Genomic DNA, 18083 nt, shown 5'->3' on the forward strand with positions numbered 1-18083 from the left:
TTTCTCTCCATGTAGCCACTTTAAGAAAACAGTTCTTTTGGACTGTTTTTAAGGTTGTCACTTTTTAACATAGCAGCAAATGAATGAATACTGCCAATTTAACTTCTTAAAATGTTAGACTGAACACAAACTAATGCCTGTACTGTACTATAGTACTACAACATAGTACTGTACACTTGGATTGTGTGACTGTGGAATCTGGTAGACACTGACTAATACAGTAATTACTGTCTTCTTTGTGTAATCTATGTGGTCTCTAGGTTCCTGTATGAGTTGTCTCGGATCCCAGACTTCCCAGGCAGAGCTTCATGTGTAATCTTCCAGTCTTTCTTCAATGACAGCATTGCCTCCCTACAGCGAAAGCTGGACATCATCATTCGGGTCTGCACGGTAGAAAACCTTTCACTTCAGAAGCCAGTGGCGCTAACTTTCCAGCTATGAGATTATTTGATGTGCGCTATCAAAAATGTAGTCAACTGCTTCAGACTACAAAATGTTGCCTGGGTTCCCAATCCTTTGCCTTCCATTAAGCTTGGCAACGTAGCGATACAATGTGACGTGATGAAAAGGGCTGGCACCCAGGCTAAAAGTGGTCCCAGCTGTTCTGACGTTGCCTGAGATCAATGCCTCATGCCTCAAATACAAATATCACTGGAGGCTGGTGACAGCAGCTCAAATAAAGGCTTGAGTCGAGTGAATGGCCTCAAACGCATGAAAACAGTGTGTTTGATACCATTCCGTTCGCCCATTCATTGCTCTGAGCTGGTACTTCTGAACTAAGGTGTCACCAAGTGGTGGAAATATTAGCCAGGTGTCTCTCTCTCTCCATCTCCAGTATCTGCTGGAGAGGGCCAGCGTGAGGGAGGTGATTGGTCTAATTCTAGCTCTGGGGAACTACATGAACAGCGGCAGCAGGACTAGAGGGCAGGCTGACGGCTTTGGACTGGAGATCCTGCCCAAGCTAAAGGATGTCAAGAGCAGGGTAAGGCCATCTACTTTCTGGCAGTTCACAGTATTTTCGAAGCAGAGCGCACACAGAGGATTGGCTGTTTGTGTTTTGGCTTCCTTTGGTTTTGATTTTGTTTTGATCTTCGAAGGACAATCGCATCAGCCTGGTTGACTACGTGGTGTCATACTATCTACGAAACCTGGATGAGGTAATGCCGCTTGTTATTCCGTTTATTGGAGTGCATCGTCACAGGAACTTGGTTGTTTCTGAGATCGCTGTCATTCTGGTGTTTTATGTACCGAATAAGGCCAGTGGAAGAAATGTCATAGATGACACGATGCTGTCGTCGTTTTCGCCAATGTCCCTCTGACGTTGTTACTGGTCCTTCAGAATTCCGGAACGGAGAGAAGTGTCTTCCCGCTTCCCGAGCCCCAGGATGTAATCCTGGCCGCCCAGGTCAAGTTCGAAGATGTCACCAAGGATCTCAGACAGCTGAGGCGAGACTTGACAGGTAATTATGATAATACTTTTTGCGTGTGGTGCGCATTTCCTTTCCCAGGCAAAATGTATCTTAGACAATATCCACTTCTATATCCTCATATAGAAGTGGATAGAAGTGGATATAGTGAAAATGTTCACTAGCCAGTCCTGCTGGAACACTGACGGTGCTTGTTACCTGGGCAACCACGGCCAATTCACGAGAGCTCCAGCCAAAGTGAGCAGACGAAGGGTTCCGAAACAGATTTGCATTCTAGACCATGTCCATGGCCATGCCGCTTTGAAGGTCCCCCCAACCCCTCCTCACTAGGTTTGCCTGGTGTGTCCTGGCCTGGGTCTCTTGGTGACTGCTGCCCCTTGTCCGTCCCTGTTTGTGCATTTTCTGTCACCGACGTAATGATCACATCTTTCTGAATGGCTACGTTGCCAGATTTCACCTCTCATTCAGAAACCAGCGATTTTACTGGTTCCCACGCCGTAGACCCGCTGTCAAAGTCGTACTTAAACTCTGAGTAGGTTATTTTTACCACACATGAGTTTGAGGTTCTGGTTACGAGGTGGTCCCAGTGTTCTCGGGCCCACTTCATTCATGCAGCAGCAGAGCTGGGTTCCTGTTACTGACATTCAGAATCCATGTGTTGACAACCCTGTCTCCAACCAGCCTTAGCGTCAGAACAAAAGCTTTCTCTCCTCTCCCTCAGCTTCGAGTTTATTTCCACAGTTCTCTGTCTTATGTGTGGCCATATGTTGACATGCCATGGTTTATGTCAAGCTGGCAGCTGCGGTTGGGCCGAGGACAATGCAGACTTCAATCTTGCCCCCCTGACATGCCCATGTTGGTGTGTTTGGGTCTGTGTGTGGGTGTGTTTGGGTGTCTCTCTGATTCAGACTCTCTGTGACACTGACCTGGGAATCTCTCTGATTCAGACTCTCTGTGATACTGTCCTGGAGTCTCTCTGATTCACATTCTCTGATTCAGACTCTCTGTGATACTGTCCTGGAGTCTCTCTGAGATACTGTCCTGGAGTCTCTCTGATTCACATTCTCTGATTCAGACTCTCTGTGATACTGTCCTGGAGTCTCTCTGATTCAGACTCTCTGATTCAGACTCTCTGTGATACTGTCCTGGCGCCTCTCTGATTCTGACTCTCTGATTCAGACTCTCTGATTCAGACTCTCTGTGATACTGTCCTGGAGTCTCTCTGATTCAGACTCTCTGATTCAGACTCTCTGATTCAGACTCTCTGTGATACTGTCCTGGAGTCTCTCTGATTCAGACTCTCTGATTCAGACTCTCTGATTCAGACTCTCTGATTCAAACTCTCTGTGATACTGTCCTGGCGCCTCTCTGATTCACATTCTCTGATTCAGACTCTCTCTGATACTGTCCTGGAGTCTCTCTTCTTCACATTCTCTGATTCAGACTCTCTGTGATACTGTCCTGGAGTCTCTCTGATTCACATTCTCTGATTCAGACTCTCTGTGATACTGTCCTGGAGACTCTCTGATTCAGACTTTCTGATTCAGACTCTCTGTGATACCGTCCTGGCGCCTCTCTGATTCAGACTCTCTGATTCAGACTCTCTGTGATACTGTCCTGGCGCCTCTCTGATTCGGACTCTCTGATTCAGACTCTCTGATTCAGACTCTCTGTGATACTGTCCTGGCGCCTCTCTGATTCGGACTCTCTGATTCAGACTCTCTGATTCAGACTCTCTGTGATACTGTCCTGGCGCCTCTCTGATGCAGCTGTAATCCTTCTTCTGCCCATCAGATCTGTCTCTGTCTTTCTACGTCGAGTGTCGCCAGCCCTGGGGCCTCGCCCCTCCACCCTGTCTTTATGTAATCCAAAGGGGGCGCTCCTTATCTGCCCAAACTGACCGCCCGACCTACACACACACACACACACACACACACACAACCTACACACAGACATACACAGAACACCCTTTACACACACACACACACAGAACGCTCTACACATAAACACTAACACACGCACCTTATCTTCTGTTTGTGGTTCTGCGGAGATACATGATTTCACCCTGGCTTTACATATCACCTGGCCTCTCTTGTGGCCCCCAGATGTGGCCCCCAGATTCCTTTCTCTACCTCTCAACACGACCAGGCCGTATCACTGAGGCAACCAACCACCGTGACACGTCTCTCATCTATCCCAGAATCCTTTAGTCCTGCCATTTGAAGTTCCCCCATGCCTGGACTGAACCGTGCCTTTGTTTTGTTCTGCACCCTGTTTGGTTAGTTAGTGTGTGTGTGTTTGTGTCTGTGTTGGTGTGTGTGTGTGTTTATGTGTGTGGTTGTGTGTGTTACTACTCCACACTCTCATATTGTTTTTGGACACTTGTGCTGGGAAATGTCGACTGCCATAGCAATGAAGTGACTCACTTTGCAGGCGTTTGTTCAAAATCTAAATGTAGTTCTTATATTTTTCTGAAATAGTTTCCATTAATTGTCGGCATATCCAAAACTGAGCCCTTTTAAATCGTTAGGATTTAATCTATTCTGGAATTAAAGATGTTCCTTTGTGACAAAAAATCCTGTCTTTGTGCGGCAGCCCTGATTGATTACACAGTTTTCTTGGAGTTTTCGTTCAAGAGAGAATGCCCTGTCACAGACGACATGGAACCTGGAACAAACCACACTAAAACCCAACCAGATTATATTTTTACTTTGCCACATTGGCTGTGTAAAGAGAGAATTTGTCAACCAGTTGCCGTATCAACCAGTTGCCGTGTCAACCAGTTGCTGCGGTTGAAAACGCTGTAGTTGCCCCGTACTTCATAAGTGGCCCTGTTGCCTCAGCTCATGAGAGACAGAAAGACCCACTTCAAGCATGAAAGGACTATCTTGTCCCCGGCACAAAAGGGAGGGAAAGCAAACAGAGCAAAGAAAGACTCGCCACAAAGATACCAGCCTCCACAGTTTACACAAATCCTCAGTGAAAACAGTATTCTTTGTAATCTTATTTTGGGTGATGATGATGAAGATGGAGCGTGGTGTGGGGGCGGGTGAGGGGGGATACAGGGGCTCCCAGAAGGCTATATTATGACTGGGCCTGAACACTGGCTCCTCTGGCTTTGTGTCTGATGGCCTGATTGGATGGACGGCGAGCCGGAAGGAACACACAGAGCAGGCTCTAGGTAGAAAGAGGAAAGTGATATCAGCCGACGCCATCGCAGATGAACCTATGTGCAGTGGTGCATCCAAGCAATTTTTATCCAAAGGGAAACTGGGCGATAACCTTTGACTGGCACAGCAGGTGGTTCCAAGTCTCCACCAGCCTATCAGTCTGTCTACCATGTTAACCAGATGCATGAGGATGTGTAGAGGTTTTGTCTATACTCTGGGAAAAGGGGTCTGAAAGGCATTCATGAGGAGAAAATCCCTTAATTGAATTTCTTTCTGTTTTCCAGTGTGTGAGAAGGGTGTGCAGAAGGTGTGCTCTGGCTCGTCTCAGGAATATCTCCAGCCATTTAAGGACAAGATGGAGGCATTCCTTCTGACTGGTGAGTGGCCTACAGCCCTGGTCGATGATGACCACACAGGTTCACCATGGGGTTACTTCCATTTCAATTCCGGTCGGTTCAGATTGTGAGCCTAATGTGAATTCCACTGATCTTAAATGTGCCTATTAAAAATGTGGAATTCCAGGTTGGTTTACTTCAAATTTGACTGGAATTTTGATTAATTTCAGCCCCAACATTGGTTCCAAAAAGGGACCAGTTTGAGAACGCATTTCCTTATCTGGTAGAACCATTTTGAGTTCAATGTAGAACACTGAGGGAAAAAAAGGATATACCTGAAATCAAAGCCGTTCTACATGGGAAGAAAAAGGGTTATTCACAAGTGTTCCAGTATTTGGACAGCCGAATAACTTTTTATAGACAGAATGTTTTTTGTAAAAGTTAGTAGTAAGTAGTGATAAAACAGAGCCTTGAAAACGGCAGGTACATCCACTGGCCTTGCCCTCCCAAACAACCTTTATGTTTAGTCAAGTTCTTATCTACTTGAAGCTCCATTGTACAAGTTGTTCTTTGTGTGAGAAATACCCACATGTAGGCCGACCAAGATGCTTCAAAACATGGCTACATGTGCGACGCCAGTCCCTCCCTCGTTCTCCTCCTCTCTCCTCCTCTTCCTCCCCTCTTCCTCCTCACGTTGCTGTAATTATTCCATTGTCTCTGGCTCTCAGATAAAGACGCATACATCCTGTTGCCATGGCGAATATCTGTTGGGCTCTGTTTTAGGGTCTCGATACGGATCTGAGCGGTAGATAGATAGGCTAGACACTCAGATAGAGATCAGACTGATGTGGCCGTGAGGACTGGGACTACTCTGGAGAGAGACAGACTGGAGCAATGTTCAGAGGGATAAACTGTTCAGTGAGAGAGAGAGAGAGAGAGAGAGAGAGAGGGACAGAGATCGTGTATGTGTGTGTGTGTGTGTGTGTGTGTGTGTGTGTGTGTGGTTCTCTTACAAGATTCGGACTGAAATGATTTTAGACCATCATAGAAATGCACAGAAGGACATGTACTCTCTCTTCAGAACGTATTCAGACCTGGTCACTTTCTCTACATTTTGTTTGTGTAATAGACTTCATTTATAATTGTTAAAAACCATTGCCAACAATCTATACACAACACCCCACCATGACAAAGTAAATATATATATATATATTTAATTTGTGTCAATTTACTGAAAATCTTAATTAACTTAATCTCAAATCAGATCGTAACTCCTGCTGCATCAGGTTAATGACTCACAGACTGTAATACCTGCTGCTTCACGTTAATGACTCACAGACAGTAACACCTGCTGCTTCAGGTTAATGACTCACAGACTGTAACACCTGCTGCTTCAGGTTAATGACTCACAGACTGTAATACCTGCTGCTTCAGGTTAATGACTCACAGACTGTAACACCTGCTGCTTCAGGTTAATGAATCACAGACCGTCACAAATAGAGCTTTGTGTTACTCGACTTAGCGAGGAGGTTCTCAGTGCCTGTCAATGCAAATTAGTCTGAAACAGAACACATTTTGAGGACCGTTAATTAATTATTAATTTACTTTTTTTTTTTTTTACATTTGTGCAGCACATAAAGAACTGCAAGAAGTGGATTCCCAGTTGATGTTTGCACAGAAACGGTTGGTGAACGGGGCTTATTCCCTACTTCCACTTGTCGTTGTGTCATGACAATATAGGTTTCAGTAAAGGTGGGAAAAAATGGTAGACAGACATTGCATGATTATGAAACCGACACTGGAGCTTTGGTGCTAACATATTCTTCACCATCTCCATCCATTTCTCAGTTTCCAAGACTTGGTGAAGTTCTTAGGCCTGAAGCCCAAGACCGGAAAGGCAGAGATGGAAACCGGTCTCTTCTTCATGCTTTGGTTCGAGTTCTGTTCTGATTTTAAGACCAGGTGGAAGAGGGAGAACAAGAATATCTCCAAAGAGAGGTGAGTGTGTGTGTGTGTGTGTGTGTGTGGGGGGGGGGGGGGGGTGTTTGTGGGTGATCCTGCATTCACTACACAGGTGTTAGAGCTAGGTTATGTTTAGGCATGACATTATTGAGGTTAGGGTTAGTGTTAAGCGGTAGGGAAAATTAGGAATGCTTTTCTGTTGCCCACAAGGATTGAAATCTAATGTGTGTGTGTCAAGTGCATAAAATAATTTATTTAAATTATATGTATAAAACTACAGCCTAATTAAGACTAAATCAAGACTAAAGACTAAATCATCTAGATAACTAAGATACGAGATCCTGGTTCAGCATTCCTCACTGTGAGACTGATGTGAAACCTGTGCCATGCTCTTTGACCGTCGTGGCTGATGTGAAACCTGTGCCATGCTCTTTGACCGTCGTGGCTGATGTGAAACCTGTGCCATGCTCTTTGACCGTCGTGGCTGATGTGAAACCTGTGCCATGCTCTTTGACCGTCGTGGCTGATGTGAAACCTGTGCCATGCTCTTTGACCGTCCTCCTCACAGGCTGAAAGAGGCCCAGCTCTCAGTGAAAAAGATCACTGCCGACAAGAGTGTGGAGACGAGGAAGGTTAAACCAAACAGTCTGGTGAGAACGTCACTATCACTTTAGTCAGCTAGAACACAGAACACGTTAAAATGAACTTCAATCAATCAATCTAATGTATTTATAATGCCCTTTTTACATCAGGTGGTTGTTGTCAGAAATTATAGAGAATTATAAACCGGTTGGTTTGAATCCTAAATCTCTACACATAATAATTATTCCACTTGGCTTTTACAAGCCTGATTAAGGGTTCTTCCATGTATAGGTTGTTCTTGTTTGAGTCAGGCTGATATGGGTCAGGCTTACCTGAACCAAACTAACTTGAGCAATTAGATTAGGATTAATTGTCCTGCTACTTTTCACCTTGCCAATATGTGAACACTTTGACTTCCCTGATAGAAAGAGAGACTGCGCCAGAAAGAAGCGAGCATGGTGACCACCAGCTGAAAGGCAGAGCAAGGTAGGGAAGACATCGAGGAGGAGACTGATGGGCGGATGTGGACATGGACTGGTCCCTGAGCCACCTACACAGCCAGGACAAAGATGACCGTGCCGGCCTCTAGTCCCTGCCCTCCTCCTGATGGATCAAACCTGGAACACTGTTCTCCATATTTTTCACCTGCCCCTGCCGGACACCAGAGGAATCAGAATCGCCTCCACTCACCAAGTACAATCATATATTCTCAGACTTTTGCTTGATTGTTTTGTCCTAGGTAATTCTAGTGGTAGACAACATGTAGGACAGCATATACAACAGAGACACTTTACACCAAATCTACTTGAGACTACAATTTTTTAATTTGTGTACAGTATGCTTTAAAGTAACTACAGTTTTGGGGACATTTGCTGATTTACATTCCTCATAAGGTGCTTGTAAAAGGAGACATTTACTGACCAATGCCAAGCTAGCAACACAACGACGATAATTAATATTTCTTGTTCTTTTCTTATGGATTCATTTATACTTTTACAAATGGGATTTTCCTAATTAAAGAAAGTATGTTTTTTTAATTCAACTAACGGATGTTTTGTAAAAATAGTAACATATTGTATCTAGATTGTAGCGTATAATTTTTATATGAAATATATCAGTTTTATCATATAGATTTGGAATTCAGTTCTAGTGGCTTGTTTTTTGATATTCAGTATCAGAAGTTTTACTTCTGTAGTAACAAATGTATTAGTTCTTTGTCTTACATTTCAATTATCAGTCTTATGAACACAAATATACTATATTCCATCCATACTTTATGGTACAACTTCACAACACGAAACAGTTAAGAAAAGATGTACACAAAAGAGTATATTCACCAACTACTTTATATACATGAATGATACAACATCTTGAACACTAAGTGACAACTTACAGTGCAAGTTTATATCCACTTAGCCAACAGTAACAACACTCATTAGATGCTTCAGAAGTGAGAACCTCCACCAACTCTTCTCCACACAGTGGAAACAACAACCAGATACTCTCCACGCCGGCTTGTCATGGCTTTAAAACGAATCCAAGGAACACTTTGAAGACATTGTTTAGCTTTCCTCTCCATATCGTAAATTCCATACGCGCCCAAGCCTTTTGTATCTCCACAGTGGTGGTACTCTAATATTTGTGTTAGACACAAGCCCCCAATTTCATAAAAAAGCAAATAACTCACAACGCCATAAGAGCAACCTATATACAGTATGCCAAACCATTTAATTATGCCCAACCAGTCATTATAGTCCTGCATTACACTACATTACTCTGGTGATCTGCTGCGTTTCACCTCTCTGCCGGTTTAGGGTTTCGGCCTGGTCTTTGAAGAGTTCCATTAATTGATTTCAGTCCATTTGTGGGAAAGGGGATATTTGTCCGTTTCCAAGGAGGTTCCAACTGAGATGCGGTTTGGACGTTTAACCCCAACCAACCCAAACGGATAGGGGGGGCTACCACAGATGTACCTGAGCAGCAGTTAGGCTTAGTGCCTTGCTCAGGGACAGGACAACAGGGACAGAACAGGGGAATTTGATCTAGCAACTTATCAGTTCCTGGTTAGATGCTTTAACACTTGGCCCCTGCCCCATTAAAACATTAGGTCAAATTGATACTCTGAAATTGTTACTGGAATGTCAGCCTTTATGGCTGGGTTGGTGCTTTCTGTCTACAGCATGATGTCCCGAGACTAATTTGCTTATACATCAATTACTATTCATAGGTTTAAGCCATCTAGTCTGGTAATCATTTTAAGTACCTTCAAATTAGTTAAGTAATGTTTAGACAAAGTGATTATTTAAATTTTGAAATGAAAAAAAAAAAGATTCCCTTTAGGATAAATATTTGAACTTTTCTACTTTGTTCATATTATTATTTTTTTTTGCCATGGATGCACCTTTGATTTTACACATTGGTCCCTTCAAAGTTGCTAAAAACTGTTCCCGTGGAGAAAAACTAATATTCAATAACAAAAAAGCGTGTCCATCCCAAATGTTTTCTAATCCAAGTCTATAGAAGCGCAATGGCACGTCTTGACGCGCTGGACCCGTTTCTTCCGGGTGCTGGGAGTCTGTCCGGGACAGATGATGGTGTAGGTGACCGTGGTGAATGTTTTCGGCTTACATGTGGAACACGACTGGAAAGCCCCGTCGTCTTGATAGATGTGTCGGGGAATGTAGAAAGAGTTACACTGCCCGTAACAGAACCGGTTGATGATGGTGCGGCTGAGGCATCCTTCTTCGTGGATTGTCTGTTTCAGCGGCTGCGTTTTGCACCAGTCCAGCTTGAGATACCGGCGCTCCGTGACGTGTAGGGCTTCTTGACTGGATTCTAGGACTTCCTCGGTGGCTGTCACTGGACCCGTATTACGGGAAAAAAATCCGTTCTGTGGTGGCTGCTGCGGTGAACGCTCGGACTCGTTGGGGTTGTATTTGTAGGGGTGCGGAACCGTTCCCTGGTAGCCACCTACAGCTGCGCTCGCACGCGGACAGACTAGCAGTCCCAACACCATGGCGGAGGCAAAGACGATCGATGTCCTCATCCTTAGTCAAAGAATATCATTAAGTATTACAAATGTGCATCCTAAAGAACTCAATGGTGAACAAATTAAGTGTCTGCTTTTCGCAACGTTTTACGCAAATTTGACACCAATTCCACATGGTTATGCACTGTGTACATTTACAGAGGCCAGAGTGAAACGTCACTAAATATATTTTTATTGCAAGAATAATAGCTAAAGGGACTCACCTGATAGCCGATAAAAACAACAGAAACACTCCCGTTAAATCTGGAATAAACGTCAGTTTGCCTGCGGGAGGGAGTACGATGTTGCTTTAGTAGAACTATTCAAACTACTGTCTAGCTATACTGTCTCAGAGTTAAGTACAGCAGAGGAATGAACCCGCCCACCACTCACCCTCTCTGATTAATAGATACCATGCGTTCGACTCCAAACTGACACCAACTGGGAACTTGCAGAGTAAACCATTTATTTTTTAGAATTAACATAAAATGATCAGCAACAAAAGACAAAAAAAAAAAGTTAGTTTCTAGACAAAAAAGCAAATCCCCAGCAACCATATTAAATACACGTAACACAAACATTTAACTTTAAACACAGGTTTTACTCAAACACAGTGGACCAAAGCTTGTTACGCTTTTCCATCCTTTCCCATCAAAAAGCTCCGGTCCTTGTTTTCATAGATCAGCCACTGATTACTTGCAAACAGTTAACGGTGTATGTAAATATAGATACCATTACGATCGTGCATTTCAGTCTACCTCTGGGGATTGAACACTGATTGTAGGAATCAGCAGCTCAACAAACCTGTGTCAAGGTTAAAATCTAACATTAGGAAACAGCTCCCCAAAAACCTTTGTGATTTCTTTCTAATTCAGTTTGAGATGTTTGGTGGGGATGTCACGGGCCAGTTATAACAGCAGTGTATTCTCAGGTGGCGGTGGATGTGGTGGTAGTGGAGGTGGTTGTGTAATCCTCATCGGAGTAGTGTGGTACAGACTTCTTGGCCACAACATTGTCCAGCCTCTGACCCATCAGGTAAGGGTTTCTGACACTCTGGAATGAAAGGGAACGGAGACTTTGTTATTCCATCTTATCGCGGCTCTGTTGATGAACAGAAAATAGTAAATCCGAAATGTGTGTTCAAAAGTATACGGCGCCTTTCGGGTATTTGAGTTAAACGTGGTGATGTGGTATTCACAGAGATTTTTCCACAAAAGAAAAACTAAGAAAGACCTACCCTTTTTTTTCTTTTGGGTCCACCTTTCAGTTTCTGGTACAAGAGCTCCTTGTTCTACAAGGAAATATAGAAATATATTTCTGCTGTTTTAAACCCTAATGAAACATTTTCCTAAAATATAAAAATACATTTCTTGCATTTTTTATTATCCATTTTATTTATACATATTTTATTTTCACTATAAACCCACCAATTACATTTTGGTTTTATTTAAATACATCAGATCATATTTCTTCATTACAATTTCTTTGCCTCTCACAATCATTTCCATGTATGGTCTTTGTATTATTGTATCCCCTGGAGAGTGTATTGTGAACTTGTCCCCTTCAGTCAAAGGGCTGTTTTAAGGCAACTTTGACCCAGAGAAAGCAAGGCGGCCAACCCAGTCACTTACCCACTTAGCAAGAGCTGTGTAGTCGTGCTCTGGGTCAAACAGGTGCTGTTGCTTCTGGAACTCTCTGCTGAATTCTGCTGTGTCCGGGACATTTTCCAGACATCCGTCTACAGCTTTGAGAAAGAAGAGGACCGAGAGTCAGGGACAGGGCAAAAGACCGTATTCATCTGCAACTACAAGACCAACAAGCAGAGGATAGAGGGCAAACTGGACAAAAACAAGGAGAAAACATGGGTGGCTGCCCCAAATTCTAATTGCAGGACAAATATGCTGAAAGTCTGTCACTCAGAATGTCATGAGGCTACGTTCCAGTGAAAATGTGCCTACCGGTTTTCCCCAGTGGACATGGGTTAGGGGGGTCTGGGTACCCGTGGTCCTGGCTGAAGTCTTTTGGGATGTTGTCTCCTGTCAGCTCGGCCACTATGTTGGGGATGTTGCCATAGGGACCCAGGTGCTGCAACCCCTCATGGGCTCCACCTAGTGGAAGAAAACGAACATGATAAGGACCACTTGTTTCCAGTCATTGACGGACACAGAATCTGAAGGGAACATGTTCACACCTGCTTTAAATGTAATTTTTGCATTGACAGTCAAGTTAATCAGAGAGCAATGTCATGTCTAGGCTTATTAGACTAAATGCAATGTTACTTTTTTTTTTTTTTTTTTTTATATAGTACACTGCATCTCCAAACAAAATCCTAATTCCACGCAGGCTACAGAAATCTAATCACTGTGACACTGGAAACCAGAACCATTGGCTTGGTGAAAATATTCCTGATGAACAGCTGGCAGGACCCATGGTATAATACATGATGGTTTTTTCTCCAGCCACAATGATGTAGACCTGTTATTAGACTCAGTCTCTCTGTGTCCCAATTTGAAAGCTATATCCTGTTTAGTGTACTACTTTGATCAGGGTGTATTAGGTTTTGTGGGACAATTTAGGATGCAACTATGATTTCTCCAAGGCTTTGAAATGAGCTCAAGACAGATTTGTGGTGTAATTATTGGTAGTAAATACTTTACAATATTAATTTAACAACATAAAATTGCCTGCATAGAGGGGGAAATATTTTGAACTCTCAGATAAATCATGACATCCCAGATTTCCACTGACTAGTGTTCTTACATCATTTGAAACTGGCCTATAATATAAGGTTGACAACCATTTTGTTTGACAAATTCTAAGGTTGTTAAGCCTACAGTATAGTCATTGTACTTCATGACAAAATGTATACGTAAGCTCGAAATATAAACGTTCAAGCTAACTTACATCCAGCTTCATGATAAAAACAGCCAAGTCACAGAACCTGAAAATGACTATAATATCACAGGCTGATAATTAACTACCTTGGATGTTCTGGGGCCCCACGATGTTGGTGGCCTGGTGAGCCGGGTACTCGACCCGGGGACGAGCGATGCCAAGTTGCTCCATGACGCCGTGGAGGAAGCGCTGAATGTCGGCCTCAGATACCTGGTCTGCCGTGCGGGGGCTCCGGGCAGATGCCAGCCCCGCCATACATACGAGAACACTCAGCAGTGTTGTTCTACTCAGTCTCGACGCCAAATCCATTACTGGTGTCGGCTACGAGAACATTAAAACCTTTTTATAACGTTGTATATAGGCTAGTGTCTTTTACAAATATATCTACAGATATGAAATCGGCTTACAACACATTCGGAAAAAACCCTCTGCCTACAAATTGTAACATTGGGCCCGAATAATTAAGATATAGGCTACCCAAATACTAATGTTGTTGCTGCGCACTGTATGTTTAGATAATCAGAACACATCAAATCTACGACTAGGGCCTACATGTTATCATACGTAAATTATAAAACCTGCAAAGACAGACAACGTAAATAATTTGCATTGCCCCAAATTATACCAGAAACTTAAATCTACCGCTATAATCTTAGAATTAGTAAAATTCAGAATGTGCATTTGCCCTGGTTTAAACAAAAATATAGGTGCGCAATCATTCGTTTACTTCGTAGGCAAATACACACGGAGGCCGCATAGTCATCTAAATATTGGAAATAAGTGATAATCAAGCACATGCCAAATATCCAATACTGTTACGCAGAACTAAAGGCTAAAATAAATGTAAATGTTATATCGTTTTCCTCACCGTGGGCTATACTGGATGCTGGGAGGGAGACAGTGTTATGACGCGTGAGGATGCAGTCCGCGCTCCACTCCAGCCTACCTCGGTTGCCAGGCACCGAACCATTAGCGCGGTCTCTTCGCATGTCGGTGGTAAGTAGGCAATGCCAATATTCTGGTTGCGCTTTTTAAAATGTGCAGGACCAATTCATACAAATAACTTCGTAGAATTCTTAAAAATAGCCATATTTATTCAAACAGAAATGAGTTCCAACCCTTCTGAGAAACATTAAATATTATTTAAAATATACATTTAAACAAATAAGTCAGTAAAATGTGGTATTAATACATTTTCATGACAAAATATGTAGGCCCACTCCATGACACATTAAGTTGATATTAGCCTTGAAGAGATGCTGCGTCCACACCCTACAGAGTGGCTCGTCTTCGGTTCTTCCAGGGGGTGAGTTTCAGCTTCACCAGACCAAACAGACTTGGAGAATCGAGAACCTCGCTGCCCTTCAGCTTCCTGGCTGAAAAACATCCAACGTTTCCTGATTCATTTCTGAAGATGGATGGACAGGGAATTAAAGAGGTTAGTAATTACATTTCCATGTAATAACTGTAGCAGGATCCTCATTACCCCTTTCTCCTAATATTTCCTTCAGATATAGACAATAGCATACAAACTAATTTAGCCTTTAACCTTTTAAGTGTTTGTCCACACTTTCTGTTTCGTTTGCTCCCTAGCGGGCTGGAAGGAGATCTGGTCAACATGGCTGAGGGACTTGAGCACGGCTGCCCTGTGTTAAGAGGTTGATTTCATCAAGGTGATGCCATTATGATTCATCACAAGCCAACTTAAGACTTCACAACATTTAAATTTTCCTTATGGACTACAGGACAATCCCATGTCAGTTAAATATGTACCTGAGCAAAAGGTGTTGCTCCTGAAAAGCGGAATATCTGGGAAGGCATCCAAACCCAGACTCTTCCTGAGGGGTTGTCTCTTCCTGCAGGGAGGTAACTCAGCATCACCCTGTTCACAGGAGGTACATCTCTGATCGGTCACCACCGACACCAGGGGAAAGCCTGGGACGGGCTCGGTGATCACCACAGGAACAACTCCTGCAGACATCACATAACCCCCAGTGATCTTCTACTGAAAAATACAGACGAAAGCAAAATCGATCAAAGTTGTGAGGAGCCATACCGAATAAAGGGGCGTTCTCTATGAAGGTGTGGACCACAGCTTTGGCAGCTTTGAGTTTCAGGCTTGTCTCAACTCCCTCTGCTCGCTGGCTGAAGGGAAGTAGGCTTGGCGCGAAGATCACGGCCAGGTTACTGCTGGTCATCTGGTTCTCTGCACTCCTGAGACCAATAGTACATGGCAGAGAAGAGTTTGATTGATATTCATGAGTCTCTGTCTTGCCTAAACTGATTTTCCAGGAGTACTCTGTCCATGAATCATCAGTATGAAAAATGCACTGAGTAAATTTACAATTTTACTCAGTACAAAGTCAGAATGTATTATAAGAAAATTATTTCAAACACCGTCTCAAAAACATTGAACATAATGCTTCTGCAAAGAGGTCTATTTTTAATGGCACAGGAGCTCAGATTGAGCCACGCTCATCTGCTATCCCCGTAGGTGAATTATTCTATGGAACTCTAGCATCAGGTGACCATGTTTAGAGGTTCCTCAGCCATCTTCTCTGCAGCACATCTATCAATCAGCTGTACAATGTGTAGCTTGTGCAAAACACACACACACACACACACACACACACACACACACGGCATTACCTGCTGGAGACCTTTGATAAGAAGTGGAAGATGTATCTGAGAAAAGCAGTGTTTCTGTCAGGCAGTAGGCAGGACACCAGCAGGGCAGCAGAGGTCCTCTCCTGCACAGAGGGCAACAGCTGGGCCTTCAGCAGCGCTTAAGAAACAACAAAGTTGTCTTTGACTGACAGAACGAGGGATGACCCGGAAAGAGATTAGTCGCTTTTTTTGTATATACACAGTGAGGGAAATTATTCTACTCTGAGATGTTTCACCAACACAGGCGTAGATTTCCAGTGCCAGTAATTGAACCATCAACCCCAAGGTTCTAGACAAGTTCCAGAAGTTTCTAACTCCTATATGACCTACCCAACTGGAGGTCTGAGGGAACGAGGGGGTCTCGGAGCTCCCGGCAAAACATCTTGAGCAGGCCGGCCACGTCACAAGGTAGGGCTGTGGATAAACAGGCCTCTCCCTTGTCCAGGCTGGCCTGAGAACGAGATGGGTCAGACAAGACAGGCTTCAATCCATGTACACGGAACAACAACCGCAATACACGGCCGAGCAGGGAAGGAATGCTCTGAGGTCTCACCCGAAGTCTCTTTAGACGAACAACCGAGCCGGACTTCCTGAACAAGCCCTCTGTGCCTGCGTGCTGCAGTAAGTGTTCACAGGCGTCCACCAGAAAGCTGAATTTAAATGGATATGGTGGTGTCAGCTCAGAGTATACAAGTCTATTGACAAATATTTACTGTTAGCATTGCCCGCATGCTGTCATACCAGGGTAGCTGCCCATAATCTGGGGCGTAGCACTGTCGCAGACTCCCAAGTGACACTCCAAACACCTTCGTTTCAGTTGTAGCTGGCCTCTCTTTCTTCCTTTGGTAGTGTTTCAGCTTTATTCCATGAACCACACGAAGATGTTTCACAACAGGGGCCCAAAACACTTCCCTAGACCTGTCTGGAATCTTCATATTCCTTTTTTTGTTCAGGTAAAAAATATTTTTTTTTAAACAAAGAAATCTCTCCCAACTGTAAGTACCTATTTCACCAACACAATTAATGCTGCTCTTGTGAGGTCACTAGTTTCTCCTGTTATGTAATAATCTTGTGATTTAAATCACCTGTAGCATCTTGAACTCACTCAATTGACCTAGTTGTAAGCCACGCCCCTTTATCTTCTTCTTTGGGGTTTTACCCCATTGGCAACCAACAATAATGGTTCATTACCAACTTCTTCTGTGATGGATTATGTGCCGAGGTAAGGGAAACTCTAAATCCTACCTAACAGTCCCATCTCTCCCAAAAAAATCTAATGTTTAAAAACAGCATCTGTAAATGTTCTACACAATATACTCTTGAATCTGTATTCTGATATCTGCTATTCTCTCATAAATACTCTTAATCCCTCACCCCCCTCTCTCATGACAGCCACACTGTATACATGATCTACTGACTCCATTGGCAACATTCACGATTTCCTGTTGGATGATTCCCTTATGAAATGTAATGATTTATTCAAACAACTGTGTTGCACCCATAGCCTACCAAAGATGGATTATTTCCTTTCCATTTAGAACAGATGACTGTCTGTACTGTCTATTCCAGTGCTCCTGACATCTCTTCACCTTCACTGCCCATGTCATATATTTAGCCTTGCCCACGAAGCCCCGCCCCTTGGTTACCACATTTTTGTCTTTTGTTTGTCGTGGTCCGGAATAATTGTTTTATGGTGCATACCGCCACCTACTGTACTGGAATGCATGATATATCAGTGTACAGACAAATAACTGTCTCGTTTGTGGTTGCAACCTCTGACAATATTTTGTTGGAAAACTCTAATTAATTAATTCTCCATTGAAAGTACTGGAGGAAACCATTCCGCTATCAGTAACATTTCAAACATCCACAAACCCAACCCCAATGCTAACCCTTAACCAACTGCAACCTTAGCAAACAGTCGCTTGTCAAGAGATAGTTTGTTAATGGCCTGTTGATAGTTTGGACTGTAGAGTTTCTACCCATGGACACTGGGACACATTAAAGTCAATTCCCA

At 43.4% G+C, this 18083-nt stretch overlaps 3 protein-coding genes across 3 annotated transcripts in view; 1 reads left to right on the forward strand and 2 right to left on the reverse strand.

Moving 5' to 3' along the window:
- LOC105024324 (formin) overlaps positions 1 to 8518 on the forward strand; it is a 32862-nt gene extending 24344 nt beyond the window's left edge. The window contains 9 exon segments of the mRNA XM_020042750.3: positions 261 to 390; positions 836 to 982; positions 1098 to 1157; positions 1340 to 1460; positions 4882 to 4974; positions 6564 to 6615; positions 6781 to 6930; positions 7463 to 7544; positions 7902 to 8518. Of these exon segments, the coding sequence (XP_019898309.3) occupies positions 261 to 390; positions 836 to 982; positions 1098 to 1157; positions 1340 to 1460; positions 4882 to 4974; positions 6564 to 6615; positions 6781 to 6930; positions 7463 to 7544; positions 7902 to 7949 (883 nt within the window). The 3' untranslated portion in view covers positions 7950 to 8518.
- A 1337-nt stretch (positions 8519 to 9855) lies between these two features.
- On the reverse strand, positions 9856 to 10783 carry grem1a (gremlin 1a, DAN family BMP antagonist). Its single transcript, XM_020042749.2, has 2 exons — positions 10729 to 10783; positions 9856 to 10523 (listed from the first exon to the last, which is right to left on the reverse strand). The coding sequence occupies exon 2, from the start codon at positions 10520 to 10522 to the stop codon at positions 9980 to 9982; it is 543 nt and encodes a 180-aa protein (XP_019898308.1). The 5' UTR covers position 10523; positions 10729 to 10783; the 3' UTR covers positions 9856 to 9979.
- Positions 10784 to 10958: 175 nt separating this feature from the next.
- Positions 10959 to 17117, reverse strand: LOC105024320 (neuroendocrine protein 7B2). The gene is made up of 13 exons (XM_034289944.1): positions 16808 to 17117; positions 16620 to 16716; positions 16397 to 16517; positions 16049 to 16184; positions 15456 to 15613; positions 15173 to 15370; positions 14949 to 15045; positions 14643 to 14775; positions 13486 to 13720; positions 12463 to 12612; positions 12136 to 12248; positions 11742 to 11795; positions 10959 to 11557 (listed from the first exon to the last, which is right to left on the reverse strand). Exons 1-13 carry the CDS (start codon positions 16999 to 17001, stop codon positions 11432 to 11434), a joined length of 1812 nt encoding a protein of 603 aa, XP_034145835.1. The 5' UTR covers positions 17002 to 17117; the 3' UTR covers positions 10959 to 11431.
- Positions 17118 to 18083: the final 966 nt, after the last annotated feature.

Source organism: Esox lucius, chromosome 23 (genome assembly GCF_011004845.1).
Source record: "Esox lucius isolate fEsoLuc1 chromosome 23, fEsoLuc1.pri, whole genome shotgun sequence".
Classification (NCBI taxonomy): domain Eukaryota; kingdom Metazoa; phylum Chordata; class Actinopteri; order Esociformes; family Esocidae; genus Esox; species Esox lucius.

What these genes read in the sequence shown, in the direction of transcription:
- LOC105024320 (XM_034289944.1), bottom strand. Translation starts at nt 17,001, where the DNA reads ATGAAGATTCCAGACAGGTCTAGGGAAGTGTTTTGGGCCCCTGTTGTG. An exon ending in TTCGTCTAAAGAGACTTCGG is followed by an intron (nt 16,518 to 16,619) that starts GTGAGACCTCAG and finishes TCTCGTTCTCAG; the next exon opens with GCCAGCCTGGACAAGGGAGA. An exon ending in GACCCAAAAGAAAAAAAAGG is followed by an intron (nt 11,558 to 11,741) that starts GTAGGTCTTTCT and finishes CTTTCATTCCAG; the next exon opens with AGTGTCAGAAACCCTTACCT.
- grem1a (XM_020042749.2), bottom strand. Translation starts at nt 10,522, where the DNA reads ATGAGGACATCGATCGTCTTTGCCTCCGCCATGGTGTTGGGACTGCTA.